This window comes from Peromyscus californicus, unplaced genomic scaffold (genome assembly GCF_007827085.1).
Source record: "Peromyscus californicus insignis strain IS unplaced genomic scaffold, ASM782708v3 Scaffold_9__1_contigs__length_137607984, whole genome shotgun sequence".
Lineage (NCBI taxonomy): Eukaryota > Metazoa > Chordata > Mammalia > Rodentia > Cricetidae > Peromyscus > Peromyscus californicus.
In genome coordinates this window covers 99,359,312-99,382,400 of record NW_026294617.1, presented here as the reverse complement: position 1 = coordinate 99,382,400, position 23,089 = coordinate 99,359,312, and the positions used below count along the sequence as shown (strand labels likewise).

At 41.0% G+C, this 23,089-nt stretch overlaps 2 protein-coding genes across 2 annotated transcripts in view; one reads left to right on the top strand and one right to left on the bottom strand.

The window, feature by feature from the left end:
- Nucleotides 1-3,798: 3,798 nt before the first annotated feature.
- Nucleotides 3,799-23,089, bottom strand: part of Gclm (glutamate-cysteine ligase modifier subunit) — a 29,286-nt gene continuing 9,995 nt past the window's right edge. The window contains exons 2-7 of the mRNA XM_052730601.1: nucleotides 23,016-23,081; nucleotides 19,212-19,296; nucleotides 12,037-12,096; nucleotides 11,260-11,462; nucleotides 9,257-9,371; nucleotides 3,799-7,822 (exon numbers count right to left, since the gene is read on the bottom strand). Coding sequence (XP_052586561.1) covers nucleotides 7,653-7,822; nucleotides 9,257-9,371; nucleotides 11,260-11,462; nucleotides 12,037-12,096; nucleotides 19,212-19,296; nucleotides 23,016-23,081 — 699 coding nt within the window. The 3' untranslated portion in view covers nucleotides 3,799-7,652. The remainder of the gene's footprint in view (nucleotides 7,823-9,256; nucleotides 9,372-11,259; nucleotides 11,463-12,036; nucleotides 12,097-19,211; nucleotides 19,297-23,015; nucleotides 23,082-23,089) is intronic.
- LOC128105439 (hypoxanthine-guanine phosphoribosyltransferase) lies at nucleotides 13,148-14,790 on the top strand. Its single transcript, XM_052730602.1, has one exon. The coding sequence runs from the start codon at nucleotides 13,615-13,617 to the stop codon at nucleotides 14,293-14,295; it is 681 nt and encodes a 226-aa protein (XP_052586562.1). The 5' UTR covers nucleotides 13,148-13,614; the 3' UTR covers nucleotides 14,296-14,790.

The following is a 23,089-nucleotide window of genomic DNA, read 5'->3' as shown; positions in this document are numbered from 1 at the left end:
GAATTGTTCCTTCCCGGGCTCTGGGGCAGTTCTAGACAGGATCTCCGCCGCCCGCCGCAGGGGCAGAGCGGGTCAGCCCGGTAGAAGACGACCCGCCTCTTGTTCCGAGCGCCTCCCGCGGTGCTCTCCGCGGCCGCAGAGGCCTTCCTCGCCATTTTACACAAAACGGGAAGTTGCATTATTTACCCTGCTTCCCACCCGTCTTCTTTGCAGTAATTTTAAGATCTTTCACCCGAGTCTTGACTGAAGGTAAAGGGAGACTTTAGTTCTTTTAGAAAACACTAGTATTTGTTAAGTTAAATATAAATGAGATTTCGAGATTTGTTTGGATACAAGGATGTATGTTAAGTGCCCAGGATCTCGGAGAATAATTAGAAAGCTCGGGATTTAACTAAGATATCTCCGGATTTAAAATAAGCTTTAAAATTAAAAAAGAAAAGAAAAGGAAAGAAATTGTGGAGAGGTGTTAGCATTCAGGCATTTACACCGGCGTGCTCTCGGGGACCTAGCAGGCTACGTCATCAGTAGCAGCCAAAACGTGACACTGTAGCTGCTGCCGCCACTAAGTAGAGCACTCGCCCTAGGCGCATGCGCTATATCCTCTCATAAAAGGCAAGCTTCTAGGCCCTCCTGGCCTAGAGATCAGGACAGGCACCAAAACTACGCAGAGACACTGTCTCAAAAAACCAAAAAAAAGAAAAAAAAAAAAAAAGGCAAGCTCATTCCGCCTCCCCCAGAGGCCTCCTCTGCACCGCGCCCCCCAATAAACCTCTCTCGGTGAGCTCTGTTGCATGGTGTGACTTTGTGGTGTCCCTTGGCTCCAACTCGCCAAGGGCGCCTCCCACCCCTAAACTGTTACAAGAGGGATAAAACGAAAGGCAGAGACTGGCCCAAATCAAAAGGGTTTCGGGGTTTTTGTTTTGTTTTGAGATAAGGTCTCTACGTAGCCCTGGCTGTCCTGAAACTCACACTATGTAGACCAGGCTGAGCTCAAAGATCCACCTGCCCCTGCCTCTCAAGTGCTGGGATCAAAGACATGCACCTTCACACCTGGTTGAGGTGTTCAGTTTTGTTTTACAGATGAAAGATGGAACTAGATTATGTTGAGAGACTACAAAAGGGACTGAGGAAGGGGTAAAGGAATTAATGTTGGGAGTAAGAAAAGATGTGCCTCATCGAATCTATTTTCCTTCATTTTTTAAACACAAAATAATTTTTCTTAAAAATATGTATTCCAGCCCGGCGGCGGTGGTGCACACCTTTTATCCCAGCACTTGAGAGGCAGAGCCAGGCAGATCTCGGTGAGTTCGAGGCCAGCCTGGTCTACAGAGGGAGATCCAGGACAAGCACCAAAACTACACGGAGAAACCCTGTCTCAAAAAAACAAAAACGAAAAAAAAAAAAAACCCTTTTGGTAACACGTATTCCAGTGGGTACACTGCTTCTGAGTTAAGTAGCTCCTCTTCATTTGCCTTAGAGGCAGGTATGCATAGTGACCAAGTATTTTTGTTTTTTTCAAGACAGGGCTTCTCTGTGTAACAGCCCTGGCTATCCCAGAACTCTCTGTAGACCAGGTTGGCTTCAAACTCACATAGATCCCCTGTCTGTCTCCTGAGTGCCAGGATTAAAGGCGTATGCCACCACTGCCCAGCCATGACCAAGTTTTGATTGTCAGAAGTTGTCTTAAAAACATGACTCATGCTTAGTAAAGTGGTTGGTTTGTTTTCTCCTGGAGAATGTCTCTGGTTTTCAAGCAGCCGTTGTGTGCCCTGAGGATGCAACCTGTGCTTTTAGGAGTCTCATAAAAGTGAAGGACAAGAACATGTGTTCCCGCTAATGGTAGAACTCGAGTCCATCTCCTATCTTCACATTCTTTAAGGCAGGCTAGGCTTCGTGGAAACATTGACAACAGTGAGGGCTGTTACTTTTCAGTTTAGGTGTAAAAGGTTCCATCTTGTTCTCTCAGCTATCTGGTGAAAGCTCACTGCTGGATGTGAGCTGCTCTATGGTGAAGACTAGGAGAGAAGTTTTTTGGCTGAAATAGCCAGTGAGAGATTGAGATCTTCAGTCTGATCAACTGCCTTAGAGTGGAATAATGCCATGCCAAGTGTACACTTGATTTTATAAGAAATGCCAAAGCCAGGTATGGTAGTGCATGGCTTGCAACCTCAGCACTTGTAATGCTGGAGGACCCAGGCCAGTCTGAACTACGTAACAAGATTGTGTCTCAAGAACAAAAAGAAAAAAATAAATGCCTGGGTATTTTCTATAGCGATAGTTTCAGTCTCGCCAACATCTGAGAGTTACATTTCCATCATATTCTCACCAGCACTTGCTGTAGTGAGTCTTTACATTTTGTGTCATTAGTGACATGTCACTATAGTTTAAGCTGCACTTCCCTGATGATAATGTTGAACATCTTTAAACAGTTGCAGGGCCTGGGGTTCAATCTCTGGCACGATTAAGAAATAAAAAGACCGAGTATGAACTACATGTTCAGTCAAACAGAACCACCAAGTTCACTGCATGTCCTAGTCAGCTGTCGTTGCTGTGTCAAAATTTCTGGTTAAACAGCTTCAAAGATTTGGGCTCACAGTTCAGAGGCTGCAGCCTACGTCACTTCAGTCTGTCCCTTTAGGCTGATGGCAAGAGAGTATGTGACAGCAAAGTTGTTCACCACATGGTGGCTGAGATGCATAGAGGGAGGAGGGGCCGGGGCCCTCATCCCTCTTCAAGAATTCCAATGACCTAACTTCCGCTAGGCTCCACTTCTTAAAGTTTCTACCACATCCCTACAGTACCATCAGCCAAAGACCAGGACTCTAATACACGACCCTTTGCGGGGATTTAAGATCCAAACCGTAACACTACTCCAAAGATGTTGGTGAAAATTACTAAGGATATAAGAAAAACAAGTGAATTTAATGAGCACAGTACAACCACCAGGACTGAGCAAAGAAAGGGAAGAGAGCTGACTCAAAGTAATAATTATCTTAAGATATGAAGCATCTTAAAACGATGGAAAGTGGACATACCAAATCCATGTATGAAATACATGCTAACGAAACACATCCTGTTTTAATTTTCTGGCAATGGATATACAATCATATCCTATTGGGGGGTGGGGATGACAAGCTTTAGTCTCTTTTATACAATGTGACTTTTCCAGCTATACCTCAACCGAACAAGCCTTCTGTGTGACTGTGCTCATGTGCTTGTGTGCCCATACAGATGCATGCACAGACCAGAGGTCTACTTTACTGGGTATCTTTCTCTGGTACATTCCATCTCATTTTTTAAGATCTAAGTGAAGCAGAGATTGCTGACTGGTGGAGCTGTCTGCTTCCTAGTGCTGGGATTACCACTCCACTGCCATGCCTGGCTTTTTATGTGGATGCTGAGGATCCAAACTCACACCCTCATGCTTGTCTATGAGGTATCCCTGGAGCCAGCCATCTCCCTAGCCCCAGAATAAGACTTTGAAGATGCCTTCATTGAACTGACATGTTTACATATAAATTACTCATTTGATAAAATATTTACAAATCAGGCAGAGAAGGATCTCTACCCACAATGCTCAGCACACTTTGTTCCCACCTGACCATAAAAGTTAACTACATAGGCACTTTCTTCCACATCCTCCAACCTTTTCCCCATTTCTGCTGCCAACCAAGATAGCTTTTTATTGCTCTTCATGACCTCATCTCCTCCCTTTGAATATACTGTAAACTCTTTAAAGATAAGGATGTTGATCTGTGTCCATTTGTAGCATTTTGCATAACACACAGCACACATCTCTGCTGAGTGAATGAATAGCTTTATGGGTTAGATATTTTTCAAGTAACTCACAATTTATTTTCAAATCATATTGTTGAATTCAAATGATTCAAAATCAATGTGATGCTGTAAGATGTTCCCATTTTTCACACAACTCAAATAAAAAACATACAACTCACATTTTAAGTAATATAAGCAAAATAAAAATTATCTTTAACAATGCCTTATATTTTGCTTTAGTACACTACTACAGACACATAATAATTCATTATTTCCATTTTCTGTTTCCCCCAATCTGAAAACTATAAAATATTGTTACATATTTTTGAAAAATCAAACTCTGACATATTCCTTCAGTCTTATGATGAAGAGAGAGGTAATTAACTTTGGAACATTGGAAATTAGTGTTGGAAAAATAGGTTTAGAATCAAAGCTGGTGTATTTGAGTATAAGAACACAGATTGTACAAGTGATTTAAATTCTTCGAAAAACTTCACAATTCTCTATCCAAACATTTGGCAGAAGGATGAACTGCCAGCCGGTATACACCAGTGACTGGTTGCTTACATTTCAAAGATCAAAGTACTTGGTGGATAGCCTAGGAGGAAACACTTAGAGAAAGACATATAATTAAGATGAGCTTTACAACTTTTGTCCCTGAAAAGCAAGATCCTAATTTTGGTTACTGCTTAGCCCCGATATAGAAAATCCGAACTATTCATGCAAAATAGACAAAATAGCTTTCTGATTTTCACAGAAAACCGGAACTGCCTGTGCAATACAGAATAACGTCAGTTTTGTTTTACCTTTATAGATTCTTAAGTCATTTATTTTCAAATCATACTGTTTAAATTCAGATAGTTAAAAGTAATGTGATGCTTTAGGTCCTAGATGTTCCCACCATTGACACAACCAAATGAAAGCATACGGTTCACATACATGTCCAGATGACCATTTTTCTGAACTGAAACTCTATTAGATATTTGTGACTCATGTTCTATCACTAGTCATCCTTAAATGGATACTGTATTAGTGTTCTGGCATCAGTATGGTCTTCAGGGGCAGGGCATGGTGGCACATGCCTTTAGTCCCAGCACTCGGGAGAGGCAGAGGCAGGCAAATCTCTGAGTTTGAGGCCAACCTGGCCTATATTACAAGCTCCAGCACTACAGAGATCCTGTCTCAAAAAAACAAAAAAAGTCTTTAGAATATACAGCATATGAATCTAGCTTATTAGAGACCTTGGTCCTTCTGGTGTCTATAGTCTCTTGGATGGAAATTCAAGGTAAACTCATAGGATAAATCCCAAGTAACAGAATGCTGCTGAGTAAGGCACCTGTCGATTTTGAAAACATAGTAAGCTAAAAACCTTTTAAAAAATGTTTACTTGGAAAGAAATTATACACAAAGTATTTCTACCTTGGGTCACTGAATTAAAATATATCTGTCACACACACTACTGATAACTTAGCTTTTCATTTTAAGCAGTTACTTGGGTAGTATTTTTGAAAGATCTGTGTGTATATACCATGTGTATGACTGGTGCCTCCAGGTCAGAAGAGGACATTGGATCCCCTGAAACTGAGTTACAGATGGTTGGACACTACCATGTTGGTGCTGGGGCCTGAATCTGGATCCTCTGCAAGTGCAGCAAATGCTCTTAGCCACTAAGCCATCTTTTCAGCCCCCAAAAGACTCATTTTAAAAGGTTATCCAATAACTTAAGGATTTGGAGTAAAAGAATATTTTAACTGGGCAAAGATGTGTTACATTATGCTGAGGAATATTACTTTAACTATGTAAAGGTGTGTTACTTTTGTTTATGTTGCCATTTGTTTAATGATGTAAAGATGTGCTGCATCTGTTTCACCTGGCCTGCCTAAGGCACCTGATTGGTCTAATAAAGAGCTGAATGGCCAATAGCTAGGCAGGAGAGGGATAGGTGGGGCTGGCAGGCAGAGAGACTAAATAGAAGGAATCTAGGCTTGAAAGGAAGAATGGGGGGCACACCAGGGGTCAGAAGCCAGGCAGCCGCCAGCCAGCCATGGAGAAGCAGTGAGAGTAAGATACACAGAAGGAAGAAAGGTGATGAGCCCCGAGGTGAAAGGTGGATAAAAAGAGACAGGTTAATTTAAGAGAGCTAGCCAGAAACATGCCTAAGCTAGGCCAAACATTCAAAACTAATAAGTCTCTGTGTCATGATTTGGGAGCTGATAGGTGGCCCCAAAGAAAAAGCCTGGTACCAAAGAACAACAGAATCACTTAAAAATTCCATACATGAAATTTTTCTTTTCTGTACATGATCCCTTCACAAACTGAATCCATAACTGTCCTTCCTCCCCGGTGAGAGTGGAAGATGATCACAAGCTCTAGCTGAGATCTGGATACATAAGCAAAGAAAGGTTTGGTTTTTGTTTTCTCACATTGTCAAAGTAACCCTTCAAAAAACCAGGTTTTAAAAAACCATAAAGGTGATACCAAAGTTTCCCTCAGAGTAGCTTGGCCAGCTCACTGCACAGATTTAAAATAAAACATATTTAAAGATTTATGCAATATCGAATTTCCAAATTTAAAAGTTACCTATATATTTAGCATTATATACAATCAATGTAAATATAGGCTTTCAGTTTAAATTCTACACAAGTTTTAGCAGGCAAATCAGTTGGTTTCACATAATTCTAATTGAGAAAACCATCCAATCAGTAACCACAAAGCCTTACTTAGAAAAAAGGTCTACTGTGTTGACTTAACATAGACTATAGTTCTAAGTTGAAAATTTCTGAGCAAAATTAGTTTTTCAAGGCCTATGTTAAAGAATACTGACATATAAGATCTCCATTAAAGAGAGACAGAGTGGGTAACAGGCACAAGTTTACAGCCTAAGACCCTTTAGTGTGCTGCAGGTAGCATCACGGCATGTTTGCAAATGTTCAGTTTTTAAACTAGTATGAAATTAAACTGAATGGTTCCCCTCAGACTTGGCTTTACTCGCTCCTTGTCAGTAATGAATAGGTACAGCTATCACATCTTACTTAGCTGACTCTTAAGCTGTCTCTCCAGAGCTCACAGTGCCGAGCACATGGTGTGAGTGCAACGGAGCTAGTGAATACTCCTGAGTGAGCAGTAACACACTGAGGATGTGTTAAGAATTCCAGAGACTGAAGAGGACAGTAGTTGCTTTTCTCAAACTCCCAAACAATAATGGTAAAGCATCAAGTCTCCTTTTCAGATTCACTTGGGCTTGTCTTTGTAAATAACAGGTGGAAGAAACATGACACAGAGCACATGGTCAGATCATAGTTAAGCTGTAAGAAGACACAAGATTAAGTTTCCATTCGTGGATCAAAGAATGAATTTTATTTACATTACTAGTAGAGCCCAGCTGCTGTAGTTACTCTGAGATAGATTATTTTGCCAATGACAGGAAAAAAATATCTTCCAGTATCTATTTTAACAACTGTAATTTAATTGCTTAGTTATAGAGTATAGAAGTATAGAGTAAGAAGCAATTAATAAATCTTGGAAATAAAAAATATGTATATATATCACCCTGATGCCTAAGCCAAAATATATCTAAAAACAAATTTTCTTGATTTCTATTACTCATAAAAATAAAGGAAATATATTGCAAGTATTTTTCTTTATAGACAATTTCAGTTAGAAAACAATAGTTTAATGAAAACAATACAGTGGTTCCTGCGAGTGTGCTGATGAAGAGGCAAGAGAAGTATTCAAAACTTGACAACACATTGCCTCAACGACACTTCTTATAGGCAATAGCTAGATTTTTTACACATCTCAATTTTATCTTATGAATTTTTTTATCTTACGTTTGAGATAAATACAGGTCAGTAAGTTATGAGCTTGAGTTGTAGTTAAGAACCCCTTCTTTTGGCTTGCAAGATGTAGCCTTTTGACTTGATGATTCCTCTGCTTTTCACAATGACTGAGTATCTCAGCAGCCACAGCGGCACCCACTCCTGGGCTTCAATGTCAGGGATGCTTTCCTGAAGAGCTTCTTGGAAACTTGCCTCAGAAAGCAGTTCTAAAACAGCAACCCCCAACAAGTTAGGTCTGAAGACAAAAGCTCTTTACTATGTAAGTAAGCATTTAAACACAACAGAACTGAATACAGGGTCAGGAAATTAGCTGGCTGGTAGAATGCTTGCCTAGAATGTACCTGGTATTGTTTGCCCCACCCACATAAACCAGCTCTGATGGCACAGAGCTGGAACTCAGCACTTGGGGGGTGGAGGCAGGAGGATCAGAAGTTCAGGTCATTCATATATACAAAACAAAACTGAATATAAAATACATGTATCATCTAAACTGAACTACAATATTAAACATGACCAGTTCTTTTAAAATGCACCCTGTAACCCAGCCTCTTGAATTTGTAACTTCTGGTTAGTGGAGCCTAGAAGTATGCAATCTTTGAAGATCTCCAGGGGACTCTAATGTACAAGCAGGGAAATACAAGAGAGTAAGAAGAAAATAAATCATTCCTAACCCTATTTACAGCATTTCTATTATTATATATTTCATCAGGACTTTTTCTAGAATGTATTCATCTACACATACACACATACACACCCACACACACACACACAGAGAGACAGAGACAGAGAGAGAGAGGGAGAGAGAGAGAGGGAGAGAGAGAGAGGGAGAGAGAGAGAGGGAGAGAGAGAGAGAGGAGACAGAATGATTCACACAATATTGTATTTAATTACATTGGGAAATATTAACAGTATGTGCAAAAAGGTGTAACTACAGGAGAATTTAACTCCCCCATTAGTATATTCGGTATATATCATAACAAATTCCTCATCATGGCAAAAAGAAATCTAGTTTTCCATACATTGAACTTTTGCTTTGGCCACAGCACGATATTTAAGTATATTCATCAGAGCATTACTCCCATTACTTTATTATGTATACAGTGTTATGTCTGCATGTACACCTGCATGCCAGAAGAAGGCACCAGATCTCATTATAGATGGTTGTGAGTCATCATGTGGTTGCTGGGAATTGAACTCAGAACCTCAGAACCTCCATAAGAGCAGCCAGTGCTCTTAACCTCTGAGCCATCTCTCCAGCACCCCCATTGCTTTCTTAAAAAAAAAAAGTGGGTCTAGAGAAACGGGTTATTCATTCTCATGCTCTTGCATAGGATCCTGCCAACTGATTTACAACTCCACCACTGCAGAGACAAAAATAAAGATGTGTACATTTTAAATTAACAATAATATTTCCGTTTGACAACACTGCACATTATCACAGCACACACTTAAAATTTCAACATTTCTTTTCTTTTTTCTTTTTTCAAATTTGTGTGCAGTATGTTGGGGATCAAACCTAGGCCGTGCACATTCTAGACAAGCATTCTATCATTGGCCTGCACCTCCAGCCCATTAAACAAATAGCTTTGGCCTTCCAAAAGCTCATGATCAATACCTATAAATGAAAATATCAGTCTTACCTTTTGGGTCATTATGAGTCAGTAGCTGTATGTCAAATTTTTTAGCAAATGCAGTCAAATCTGGTGGCATCACACAGCAGGAGGCAAGATTAACTTGATTACTATTTGGTTTTACCTAAAAGTGGAAATAAAATATATGAAATTATGTCATATAGAACATAGAAAGCAGAAAACTGGGGTTGTGGATTTAGCTCAGTGGTAGAGCGCTTGCCTACCAAGAGCAAGGCCCTGGGTTTGGTCCTGAGCTCTGGGAAAAAAAAAGGTAGAAAACTACTATTCATAGTAGCTAAGGAACAGAACCAGCCTACAACGTGCTACAAAAACACCATGGAGTTCCAGTCACCATAAAAGAAAGGAAGCTATGATACAGGCAGGAAAAGAAATGGACTTAGAAACTAGTATGTGAAGTGAAATAAGCCGGACTCAGAAAGGCAATACTGCATGGTTCTCTCACATGTGGGACTTTTGATGTTAGGCTCTGTGTATGTGTGCACATGTGTCTAGGTCATGAAGCTAGAAAGGGGAGGAAGAGATCCATGGAATACAATGAGGAGGAAAGGAAGGAGCCCCACAAGGAAGAGTGGTAAGAGGGGAATTAATTACAACTTAGTATAATGACATATGTATGAAAATGCTATAATGAAGCCCATTGCTTTACATGTTTAGTTAGACAGTTTTGTGTCTTTGTCTGCACATATGTGTGTAGACCGGTGCAGGTGGAAACCAGAGGTTGGTATCAGGTGTCTTCCTCAATTACTGTCTGAGTAATTCCTCCATATTGTCTGAGATAGGGTCTCTCACTGAACCTGGAGCTCACTAATTCAGCTAGACTGGCTGGCCATCCATCCATCTCCCGGGAATCTTCCTGTCTCCGCCTTCTCCAGATGTGCTATCACAGGCAGGTGTTGCCTTGCTAGGTATTTTTACATGTGCTTTTTTGAATGCTAGGATTTGAACTCAGGTCCTCATGCTAATATAGCAAGAACCTAACTAAGCCATTGCCCTAGCCCCCACATTTAAAAAATGACAACAGTACATTTTAGAACATAAAACTATACTTGACAATTCTTCATTTATAAAATACTTTTGCATGACTATCTGTATTAATATACGCCTTCCTAATCCATGTTAATGATAACAAAAAAAAAAAGTTCTAGAATGAGGGGAAAGACAATACAGAATGACATTTACCATTAAGATTCAAATTAGAGCCCACTGGAATCATTAATAATCTAGTACATCTGTTTCTGAAGCCGTGATTCTAAAGGTAACAGTTTCAGCAACAGGGAATTATCTTCAAGGTAGACACTGAATGTCAAGGTATAAATTGTGGCTACTATTCAGGCATCTAAGGAGACTCCTAACTCCCAGGAGCTGCACTGGCTAATGGTTATATACTTCCTATATAAGTCTCCAGCTGTGTCTTGGCCACATACTGCTACCAAGTCAACAAGAGAAGGAACAATGCTCTCTGTGGTCTTCCTCCTTGTCATCAACTCTGGAAGTCTGAGGAAGCAGCTGAGAATGAAATAAAAGGAATAGAGACAAGATATAGAAGTCAAGGTAACATGCTGGTAACCTGCATAATTTTGTAGGTCCTTAGAGTGAAGAGATGATGGCTTTATGATTCCTGGTCCATATTAGGTTCAACAGACTAAGTCTAATACCTCTTTACTTAATAGAAAAATATTGTTACATAGATTTCCTTACTTAAGAAATTAGAGCCATAATACCCAAAGTGTAATATTTTCATCTCATGTAAAACTGAACGAATGGTTTTAATTCATTTGCTCTGAAAACTTAGCATTTAGTTTTCTTCATTCATTTTAAGTGGGATGAATACTCAGTTCAATTAGACATATTAAACTCAAAACTCCACGCTCCTAATGCTTTAGATAAAGCCTGTCTCCAAGCTCTCACATTTAGAAGTCACCCCAAAGTGAACACGCACTAGATGGATGATGCTCCAGTGTGGCAAGTGTCAGGATGTGGATGCCCTTTACCTGTGCCCACTGGTACAGCTGCTCCAGCTGTGTCTTGTCGAGATCAGAGGTGCCTATAGCAACAATTTTCTTGCTCTGAACTAAGTTTTCTAGTTCCTCCCAGTAGGGCTGCAGATGCTCCAAGGAAAGATTGACTCCGTCTTCAATGGGAGGTGAGGCGATGATCACAGAGTCCAGCTGTGCGACTCCAAGGACGGAGCACGCTGGCGGAAAGAAGACACAGAGGGTGACTGTGTGCTACCTACTCAAACAAGGTGACTGTCTTCACCAGATCCCACTGACTTCTGTCTGGTCACTAACTAGTTCTCTGTATAACACATGACTGTATAATGTACCTGTCTCTTAGAACATGTCTGTAAGTGCTCATTCACCTATTTCTCTGTGCAGCAGACAAGAGGGTCTCTGCTCTGCCCTCTTCCTTGGGGTCTGCCTTCCTTTCTTTTTACCTAACCAGGTGCTGAAAGTGAATCCACAGTATTTGTATTTTGTTGTCTCTGATTTCAATATTTTATCTATAGTGTAATACTTAAAGGACTAATAATGATTACAGAGAAATTCTATCCTCAAGCAGATAACATTTAATACATCTTTTACATTTCTAACAAAACATCACTGTATGTACGTGAAGACTGGTTCTATGCAAATCTTAAAAGTTAGGCTAGAAGTTCAAATGGTAAAATTGAAATCACCTTATTTTCTTTATCTAGATTGGTTATACCTAATTCACTTAAGATAATTAAAAATCTGTTATTATGAAAAAGATAAATTTTTGCTTACCCATGTCAACTGCACTTCTAGTTGATGACGAAGAATTCGATCCTACAATGAACAGTTTTGCTGGATAACAAAGAAAAAGCTGATTACCTCGTGTATCCACACCTTACTGTGATCATGTATGTCCACATCCTACTGTGCACGCCTGTGTCCACATCCTACTGTGCACTTCTATGTGTCCACATCTTAGTATGCAGGATCACCATGACAGGAATTAGTTTTCTTTTCCTACTTCTGTAATTGTGTAGCTCTACTTTAAGACAGACACATGCACTTTTACTGTAAATATTAAATTACATGCTGGTTGTCAACATGTTTGTTTCTCAAGAATAAAACAAGTAATAATTTCCCATGTATTACAGGGCAGGGTAGATAAATAGGACCTGAAATTATTTCAAATGTCTATTTTTATAAGCTAAGCATTATGGACCAATTTACATGCCTTCTACAATGATCCAAATCTAAGCAAGCCTCTAAGTGTATAATGAGAAGAAAATTGGGGGGAAAAAACCATATATATATATCTCCACAATATAAAACATGGTATACCTTTTCTTAAAGCTCTAGTTGGTTTCTCTTTTAAATTTTTAAAAATTATTTTTAATTATGTGCATGTGTAAGTGCACATGAGTGCAGGTGTTCTCAGAGCATCAGGCCCCTCTGGAGCTGTAGTTAGAGGATGTGAGCTGCCTGACATGGTGCTGGGAACCCACCTCTGGTCCTGTGCCTTTTCCTGCTGAGCCATCTCTGAGCCCCACTGGGTTTATCTTTGTGTGGTAAGTATTTTGTATGTGTTTCTATGTAGTAGTTATCCTAAAGTTTCCTTAGTAATGATGTGCTTACTCCTCAAATGAGGAAGATCAATCAAAGTAGAAAGACCAAAAAAAGGTGGGCTGGAGAGAAGGCTCAGAGGTTAAGAGCACTGGCTGCTCTTCCAGAGGTCCTGAGTTCAATTCCCAGCAACCACAGAGTGGCTCACAACCATCTGTAAAGAGATCTGATGCCCTCTTCTGGTCTGAAGGGATACATGCAGACAGAACACTGTATACACAATAAATCTAAAAAAAAAAAAAGACTGAAAAGGAAGCAAGCAGTATCAGCAGGCAAGCTGTAATGTCGCCACTTCATTTCCCTTGAGTGCTGCAGATCAAACGCATTATGTATGGATACCAGGCTGGTCCCCAGCCTATGTTTTTAATGCACAATTTTATACTCTAATTCTTTTGAGACAAGGTCTCTTTTTATAGCCCATCTGCCTTCAAGATCACAGTCCTCCTGCCTTCGCCCCCGAGTGCCGGGGCTGCAGGTGCAACCACACCAGTTTCCAGTTCTCATTCTGGAACATTATTCTGCAAACTGACAGGGTGTATGTAGCTCACTCAGTATTTACCTTCCTAAACGTTCCAGTGGCAGCTCCAATTTTTGTTACATGAACAACTTGGTAACTTTTTATTCAACTTTATACTGACTCATTTCCCTAAGAAGAGCTGTTAAAAATGTGATTCTGGCCCGTGTCGTAACGCCTCCTCTGCCAGCTTCCTCCTCGAACCGCTGTCGGCTCGCGAGCCCACCGATTCCGACATGGCGACCTGCAATCCTAGCGTTATGGCGACCCGCAGTCCCAGCGTCGTGATTAGTGATGACGAACCAGGCTATGACCTAGATTTATTTTGTATTCCTAATCATTATGTCGAGGATTTGGAAAAGGTGTTTATTCCTCATGGACTGATTATGGACAGGACTGAAAGACTTGCTCGAGATGTCATGAAAGAGATGGGAGGCCATCACATTGTGGCTCTCTGTGTGCTGAAGGGGGGGTATAAATTCTTTGCTGACCTGTTGGATTACATTAAAGCACTGAATAGAAATAGTGATAGATCCATTCCTATGACTGTAGATTTTATCAGACTTAAGAGCTACTGTAATGATCAGTCAACAGGGGACATAAAAGTAATTGGTGGAGATGATCTCTCAACTTTAACTGGAAAGAATGTCTTGATTGTTGAAGATATAATTGACACTGGTAAAACAATGCAAACTTTGCTTTCCTTGGTCAGGCGGTACAACCCCAAAATGGTTAAGGTTGCAAGTTTGCTGGTGAAAAGGACCTCTCGAAGTGTTGGATATAGGCCAGACTTTGTTGGATTTGAAATTCCAGACAAGTTTGTTGTTGGATATGCCCTTGACTATAATGAGTACTTCAGGGATTTGAATCATGTTTGTGTCATTAGTGAAACTGGAAAAGCCAAATACAAAGCCTAAGACGAGAGTTCAAGTTGAGTCTGCAAAGATGAGGAGTCCCATTGATGTTGCCAGTACAATTAGCAAGCCTTCTAGCTCTGCGGCCATCTGCTTAGTACAGCTTTTTGCATGAAACTTCTACGAATTTTATGTTTTTTATTTTTAGAAATGTCAGTTGCTGCATTCTTGATCTTTTTATTTGCACTATGAGCCTATAGGCCAACTATTGGTTCCCTTTGGTAGATTGTCGCTTACCTTGTGAGCAAAATAAATCTCTTAAATTACCACTATTAAATAATACTAAGATTGTATCTGTAAGAAGCATTTAAAGAGAAGATATATTAGTTTTTTAATTGGTATTTTAATTTTTATATATCCAGGAAAGAAAGATGTGATTGAATATTGTTAATCAGACCACGTGTGTTTAGATCAGTCTGAAGCCCTCAGCTTCATGTCAGTACCCATCTAAGAAGTTTTGCTCAGTGGAATAAACATGTTTCAGCAGTGTTGACTGTATTTTCCCACTTGGATTGTTTCAGTGAATCGTCGTCAACAGTTCCTTTTAAATACAAATAAATAAATTCTAAAAATTTAAAAAAAAAATGTGATTCTGAGTAAAGGACTGGTGTACCTTGTGTCTTCCTCTATGTATCTGCCTTCTATTTTGACAGCCATGTCCCAGCTTTCCAGACCACCAACAGTTAACAACTGATCCCTTACAATGCAAGATACACAACCAGCAAAATCAGCATCAACCCAAATCTGAGAACCTCTGAGACCTGAAACATCTATAGTTTCAAGCAGTCAATTGGTTGGAATTTCTTAAAATTCAGCAGGCATAAAATGTAGCCTCCCAGGCTTTATAATTTGATATTTCTTTGGTTACTTGTTGTGGAATATTTTAACTATGTAAAGATGTATTACATTTGTTTATGCTATGGAATATTACTTTTTAACTGTGTAAAAGTGTTACATTTGTTTCTGCTGTATTTGTTTAATGATGTGTGGATGTGTGTTTAATTATGTAAAGATGTGTTACATTTGTTTCACCTTGCCTGCCTAAGGCACTTGATTGGTCTAATAAAAAGCTAAATGGCCAATAGCTAGGCAGGAGAGGGATAGGCAGAGCTGGCAGGCAGAGAGAATGAGTAGGAGGAGAAATCTAAGCTTAGGAGAGACAGAGAGAGAGAGAGAGAGAGAGAGAGAGACAGAGACAGAGACAGAGACAGACACACACAGACACACACACAGACACACACACACACACACACACACACACACACACACACCCCCAGGGCCAGAATCCAGGTAGCTTCCAGCCAGATATGGAGACAGCAGGAAAGTAAGATATAAAGAAAGGTTAAAAAAAAAAAAAACCCAAGGCAAAACATAGCTAAAGAGAAACAGATTAAAACAAGAGCTAAGATAAGGCTGAGCATTCATAACTAATATTAAATCTCTGTGTCGTGATTTGGGAGATAGAAAAAGCCTGGTACGGTTACTAGGGAAGTTTTGTTTTGTTTGTGTGTGAACACGTACACATATTTAGGGGTAGGTGGCTATGGAGGTCAGAAGTGGATGTTGGATCTCCTAGACTAGAGTTACAGGTGGTTACGAGGTGCCTGATGTGGGAACTGGGAACCAAACTCAGGTCTTCTGGAAGAGCAGCAAGCACTCTTTAGTCCTGAAGTTGATTAATTCTCAATAAAGGAGACTTACACATATAAGATTGGCGCTCTGGCTTAAGTTAAACTCAACTCTGTATGTGCATGTTTGTATAACCCACTGTCTACAGAGTAGGTTTACAGTTTTGACAACTATGTGCATGTTGTATAAACCCACTGTCTACAGAGTAGGTTTACAGTTTTGACAACTCTGTATGTGCATGTTTGTATAAACCCCTGTCTACAGATTGGTTTACAGTTTTGACAACTCTGTATGTGCACGTTTATATAAACCCACTGTCTACAGAGTAGGTTTACAGTTTTGACAACTCTGTATGTGCATGTTTGTATAAACCCCTGTCTACAGAGTAGGTTTACAGTTTTGACAACTCTGTATGTGCATGTTTGTATAAACCCCTGTCTACAGAGTAGGTTTACAGTTTTGACAACTCTGTATGTGCATGTTTGTATAAACCCCTGTCTACAGAGTAGGTTTACAGTTTTGACAACTCTGTATGTGCATGTTTGTATAAACCCCTGTCTACAGAGTAGGTTTACAGTTTTGACAACTCTGTATGTGCATGTTTGTATAAACCCACTGTCTACAGAGTAGGTTTACAGTTTTTTTTTTTAATTTTTTTTTTATTTTTGGTTTTTCGAGACAGGGTTTCTCTGTGTAGATTTGTGCCTTTCCTGGAACTGCTTTGGAGACCAGGCTGGCCTCAAACTCACAGAGTTCCGCCTGGCTCTGCCTCCCGAGTGCTGGGATTAAAGGCGTGCGCCACCACCGCCCGGCAAGTTTACAGTTTTGAACAAATGCGAGAGTGGTATGAAAACAGTGAAAGAACACAGTGAGAAAGAAGAATGGAAGGAAATGGGGTAACAAAATGCTTGTCTTAGGCTTTCTAGTGCTGAGAAGAGACACCATGACCACGGCAACTCTTATAAAGGAAAACATTTCATTGAGATGGAGGCTTATAGTTTCAGAGGTTTAGTCCATTATCATCACAGCAGGGAGTGTGGAGGCAGGGGAGTGTGGCAGCATGCAGGCAGACATGGTTCTGGAGAGTTCTACATCTTGATCCAAAGGCAACAGGAAATGAACTGTATCACTGAGCATGGCTTGACCATATGAGACCTCAAAGCCCACCTCCACAGTGACACACTTCCTCCAACAAGGCCACACCTACCCCAGCAAAGCCACATCTCCTAATAGTGCCCCTCCTTGTGAGCTTCTGGGGCCAATCACATTCAAACTACCACAGCACTCATACACAGTGACTAGCGTTCAACATAGGCAACAAAGTCCTTGTACTTGTTTATCTGGCCCCTCTTTTCTACTACTACATCTTCCTAAAACAACTCGGTCCTGGTGTTACTCCTAATGAGCAGCCATTAAAGCTCCCTTAGCAGATAAGTCAGTGTTCACCAACTGAGCCTAGCTTAAGAGCACACAAAACATGCTGAAAAACCTTCCTCAGCTGGGGCACAGCTCAATGGTAAAGCATGTCTTGTTTCACGTGTTGAAGCCCTAGGTCTGAAACTCCTCCCCTTGCAACAAAGAAAATCTCCCACTACTAATCTGGAATGGCCTTCTCCCCCCCCCCCCCCACCTCTCTGGAAGATAGGGTACATTGAGATAGGAAGAGTGTGGGATCCCACAGAGGTTTCCTAGTGAGACCTGAGCTTGCTTTACCATCAGGGCTACATAAGAGGATAACTGGACCACGGGCCTGAGTACCAGGTGTTTGGAAGGGTCTGCACTTGGCTGTATCTAGCAGGGGGAGGTCTTTTGGCTAGCCCCTTGGCATTGTTATAAAAAGCCCTTTGGAATAAAGTTCTGGGTCGTTAGGTATTGACCCAGGTCCTCCCAAGGCTATCCTGTCTTTCCTCTTGTCAGCTAGGCCTATCATTCTATCTATAAGTTCCTTATTCCTCTTTCCTCCTCATAGGGACCCTGTAAAAGGTGGGGGCTGGTCTCCCACAAAAGAGGCAAGCTTCTCTTATGGTAAGAATTTTATTACCTATCAAAATTCTCAAACCCTGCAGGATTGGAGGACAACTTGGAGGAGGAGGCCCAAGACAGTGCTGAACTACATACAGTCAGCTAGATAAGAATGTTGGCTTTCCTCCATTTCCTACATAAGCAGTGATGTGAAGTTAACAGAGAAAATAGGTTTTGGAGTCAGGCATACCTTCACAGCCTGCTGGTTCATCAGTTCACTGCCTGAAAGACAGCTTTCTTTTTTCTTCTTTTTTAGCTGGTGGGGTCTCATTATGTTGTTAGGCAGGCTGAAATTTCTAATCCCCCCGTCTCAACCTCCAAGTAGCTGGAACTACTGTTGTATGCCACTACACCCAGGTCTCTGCTAACTTTCACGTTAATTAATGTCACTGGTGTGATGGGGATAACTATATGAGGAAATATAATCATAAAGGGACAATTTGGTGCTTAGCATAAAGTAAGGCTCAACAGATGGTGTTATGATTGGAATGAAAAGACCATTCCTATCTCATTATCCCACCATATATGTCTCTGTCAATGTGTTAGTAAATAATAGTTATCTATTACTACTTTGTGGCAAAGTGCCCTAGCTCTGTGCCTCTTTTGTTACTTCATCCATATTATAAAGAAGCCTGTGAAATAATTGAATCCCATTGTAGATAAACAAACTGATGCTCGGAGAGGTCGAACACTTGCTAACCCTAGATTACTCTAGGCAGTAATCTACACATCCAGGAACTTGAATGTAGGCAAGCTCAGGATTTGAATGAACTCTATGCTGTCTGTAAGCTAGGGCAGAAACTGTTTACTTTTCACCGCTGCCTCTGAAACGCAGCAGTCACTGACACATGCTGAATGTATAAAATACTCTTTCTGCATAACTGTTGCCCAGATTTCCTTCTATACTTCCAGGCAGCCCCAGCACCATGACCAGCACCCCAGGAAAGGGAGATGTGTCTGCTCTGCACAGACACTGCTCCTGACTGTCCCCTCTCCGCCCCGTTTTCCACTTTACTCTTCCTATTGCTGACTACACATAAATCACACAAGACACAGAAACACCAGGAGGAACAGTAAGTCAAAGTTTCATTCTGACTCCGTGGTCCTCAGCTCTGACTTCCTATAACTCACTCTGCAGAGCTGACATGAGAACTACGTTATCTGTTTTCCTCACTAATGACTGACTCACTCGCTGTCAGAAGGAAGGATCTACTCTCAAGTCCCTTTGTCCACAGCACAGGAGAGTGACTGGAAAGGGCGGAGCTTACCAGACACTTTCATTTCTTCTCTTTCATCAGGGTTTATCTTCTCAAGTGCGTGGGACACAGTGCATTCCAAGACATCTGGAAATTCCTGTAGGAAACAAAGTACAATGGACATAAAGTTAGTCCTGCTGATTATAAAGTTTCCTACTGTCCTAAGCACTTCAGAAGCAAAGACTGTTTTTTAGGACTAATGGACTTTACAAGATAAAGTACAGATGTAAAAGGTTAAGTGTGTATGTGTTTGTGTGTGTTTCTATTTTCTAGAAAAAAAGTCTCATTTTGAGCAGGGATTCAGAAATATTTATAACCAAAAATAAAAAAACAAACAAGCAGAAGAGTGTAGAGTTGTGTGAGGTGTTAGAAATCACTGGCACAGAAGACAATTTTACTTTAAAATTAATCAATGAAAATCACCTATTTTGAATAATGACATGTTAAAATCTTCTTAAAAACCTTCTATATACCAAGTGTCTTAGTTGCTGTTCTATGCTGTGAAGAGACACCATGACCAAGGCAAAGCATTTATCTGGGGGCTTACTTAGAGTTTAGAGGGGTAGTCCATGATTATTGCATCAGGAAGCAGACAAGCATGGCACTGGAGCAGTAGCTGAGAGCTTTACATCCTGATCCACAGGCAGCAGAGAGAGAGACTGCGCTTGGCATGGGCTTGTGAAACCTCCATGCCCACTGACACACCTCCTCCAACAAGGCCACACCCCCTAACCCTTCCCAACAAACATATGAGCTTATGCTGTACCAAAGGTTGGTGTCCTTACTTGAGCAGACGGACACATCTCCTAGTGGTGTGTGGCTATGGATCTAGCAAGGCCTTTTTCTCAGTGCATGTCAACAAAGGCCACAAGAAGCAATCTGCTTTCAGTTGACAAGTCAGCAGTATACCTTTACAGATTTACAGGATGTATTAACTCTCCAGCCCTCTGTCATAACTTAGAGGGGATCTTGATCTTTTGTCTCTTACACAAAATATCACACTGATCCACAATATTGATGACATTGTGCTGATTGGACCAAGTGAGTGGGAGGCAGCAACCACTCTGGTCTTGTTGGTAGCACATATGTACATCAGAGGATGGGGAATAAATCCAACCAAAATTCAAGGGCCTTCACCTCAGTGAAATGCTTAGGAGTCCAGTGGTGTGGACCATGCAGAGACATTCCTTCTAAGGTGAAGGATAAGCTATTGCACAGAGCCCTCCTCCCCACCAAGAAAGAAGCACAGCAGTTAGTGGGCCTACTGGGATTGTGGGGACAGCACATTCCTCACTTGGGTGTGTGGCTTTGGCCCATATACTAAGTGACAAGGAAAGCTGCTGGCTTTGTGAGGGGCCTAGAAAGGGAGAAAATTCCGCAACAGGTCCAGGCTGCTGTGCAGGCTGCTCTACCACTGGGACCACATGATCCAGCAGACCCAGTGGTACTTGAAATGTCAAGTGGCAGATAGGGATGCTGTTTAGAGCCTTTGGCAGGCCCCTAGAGGTGAATCACAGAAGAGACCTTTGGGATTATCTGAACCACCAAGCAAAAGCAGGACATGTACAGCAACAATCAAATGGAAGCGGTGTATACATGATGAGGCCTGAGCAGGTCCTGATGGCACAAGCAAGTTACATGAAGAAGTTGTCCAAATGCCTATGGTTTCTACTCCTGTTACAATGCCTTCTGGTAAGCCCTATAATTAGTTGAGAGATAGAGAGACAGAGACACAGACTGACTGACTAGGCCTAGTATGGGCTTTTGAAGGGTCTGAGTCCACTCCCCAGTGACACATTTTATCCAACAAGGCCACACCTCCTAATCCTTCCCAACAAACATATGAGCCTATGGTGGCCATTCTCATTCAAACCACCACACCAACTAAAACAAACAAACCAACAAACCTTATCTTATCATTCTTTTGGATTTCAAGGTCAACAAGCTTTAACCTGTTAAGGTAACATAGCTGCTTTTGCTTCAATAGACTTTTTACAGAGCAATTGTAGGTTCATAGCAATACTGAACAGGAAGAACAGAGTTCTCATCTTCCTCCTACTTCTACACAGACTTTGCCTCCACCATTATCAACATCCCCATCAGAGTGCTTCACCTATAATCATCTAGTATGGACTCTTTCCAGATTGACTTCTTTCACTTAGCAATATGCATTTCAGGTTCCTTCACGTCTTTTCTGGCTTGATAGCTTATTGCTTTTCAGGACTCAGTAATACCTCATTGCCTGGATGCATCACAGTTTGTATCTCCATTTGTCCACTGAAGAACATCTAAGTTACTTCAAACTGTTTTCAATTACTAACAAAGCTGACACAAACATCCACGTATAGGATTTTTGTGTGCATAAATATTAAAGTCTTTTGGGCAGATACCAATGCATAAAACTGCTGGACTGTATGACAATAGTATATTCAGTTTTGAAATTGCAAATATTTTAAGTTAAAATAGTTCTTTTCTTGAGTATCATTTTTTAAATGGCAAGGACCATCCCAATACATTACAATGAGTAATTTATTAGGATAATGATAAAAAAGACAGCATCTATCAGTCAGAAAAATACTGCCTAAGATTTAACAAAGCAAATAATGTCTTTCTTGTGGCTCCTGCACACATTATAATACCCAGCACAAATCAGTACCAAGTGCTGACAAAGTCAGACACAGAAGAAACAGCTATTTCAGATAAACAGACATTAACTAATTTCTGTACAGCAGCTGGATGGTTAAAAATAGCATGCCCAAAGGAACCAGTATTTCCAGCATATATTCTTTGTTTGAAACAGGGACCCACTGTATAGCTAAGGCTATCCTGGAACTTTCACTATAGCCCAAGATGGCTTCAACCTCTTGCCTTAAGCTTCCCAAGGGCTGGGATTACAGGCTTATACCATGTTCCCTGATGCTCTTCCATGCTTTTAAGTAGTGTACAACTAACACGAGCCTTTGTTTCTGTTGGATTTCAGAGCAGCTGCAGATACTTACTGGGTTAGTTAACTTTTTTGAAAATAGTCAGGTACTGACATTTAATGAAGTATAGTTCCTTAATGTTTCACAAGAAACTGACATTTAAAAAGTTGTTCCAGAGCCGGGCGGTGGTGGCGCACGCCTTTAATCCCAGCACTCGGGAGGCAGAGGCAGGCGGATCTCTGTGAGTTCGAGGCCAGCCTGGTCTACAGCGCGAGATCCAGGAAAGGCGCAAAGCTACACAGAGAAACCCTGTCTCGAAAAACCAAAAAAAAAAAAAAAAAAAAAAAAAAAAAAAAAAAAAAGTTGTTCCAGTTGGGCGATGGTGGCACACACCTTTAATCCCAGCACTTGGGAAGCAGAGGCAGGCAGATTTCTGTGAGTTCAAGGCCAGCCTGGACTACAGAGTAAGTTCCAGGAAAGGCGCAAAGTTACACAGAGAAACCCTGTCTCGAAAAAACAAAAACAAAAACAAACAAACAAAAAAAGTTGTTCCTAGCTACATTATTGGGGTGACATTCTACTGGAGCAACCTACTAGCCAAGGTCGGTAATCACTCTTAGACTAGACCAAGTGTTAACTGGAAGGAAACTGGTGGGTGAGGAAACTGGTGGAAACTAAGCAGGGGAAACTAAATGGGGAACTGACTGGAGACCAGACATTCTGCTGTATGCTCAGCCCTATGAGACCAGACTGCCATCTCAGCAAAAGAGCCCCAGAGGGCTTGATGGCCAACTGCCTACTGGACTTCACTCACCAAACTGAGAAAATCAGCTTCCTGCTCACGTCACATCTGCTTAGGCCTGCAGGATTTCTGCATTCACATTCCACTTACCCTGATCAAATCGGGGCTAATTTGGGAACTCCACTCATTCAAGGTCTTTTGGATACAGTCTCGAAGCTGCAGAA

What these genes read in the sequence shown, in the direction of transcription:
- LOC128105439 (XM_052730602.1), top strand. Translation starts at nt 13,615, where the DNA reads ATGGCGACCTGCAATCCTAGCGTTATGGCGACCCGCAGTCCCAGCGTC.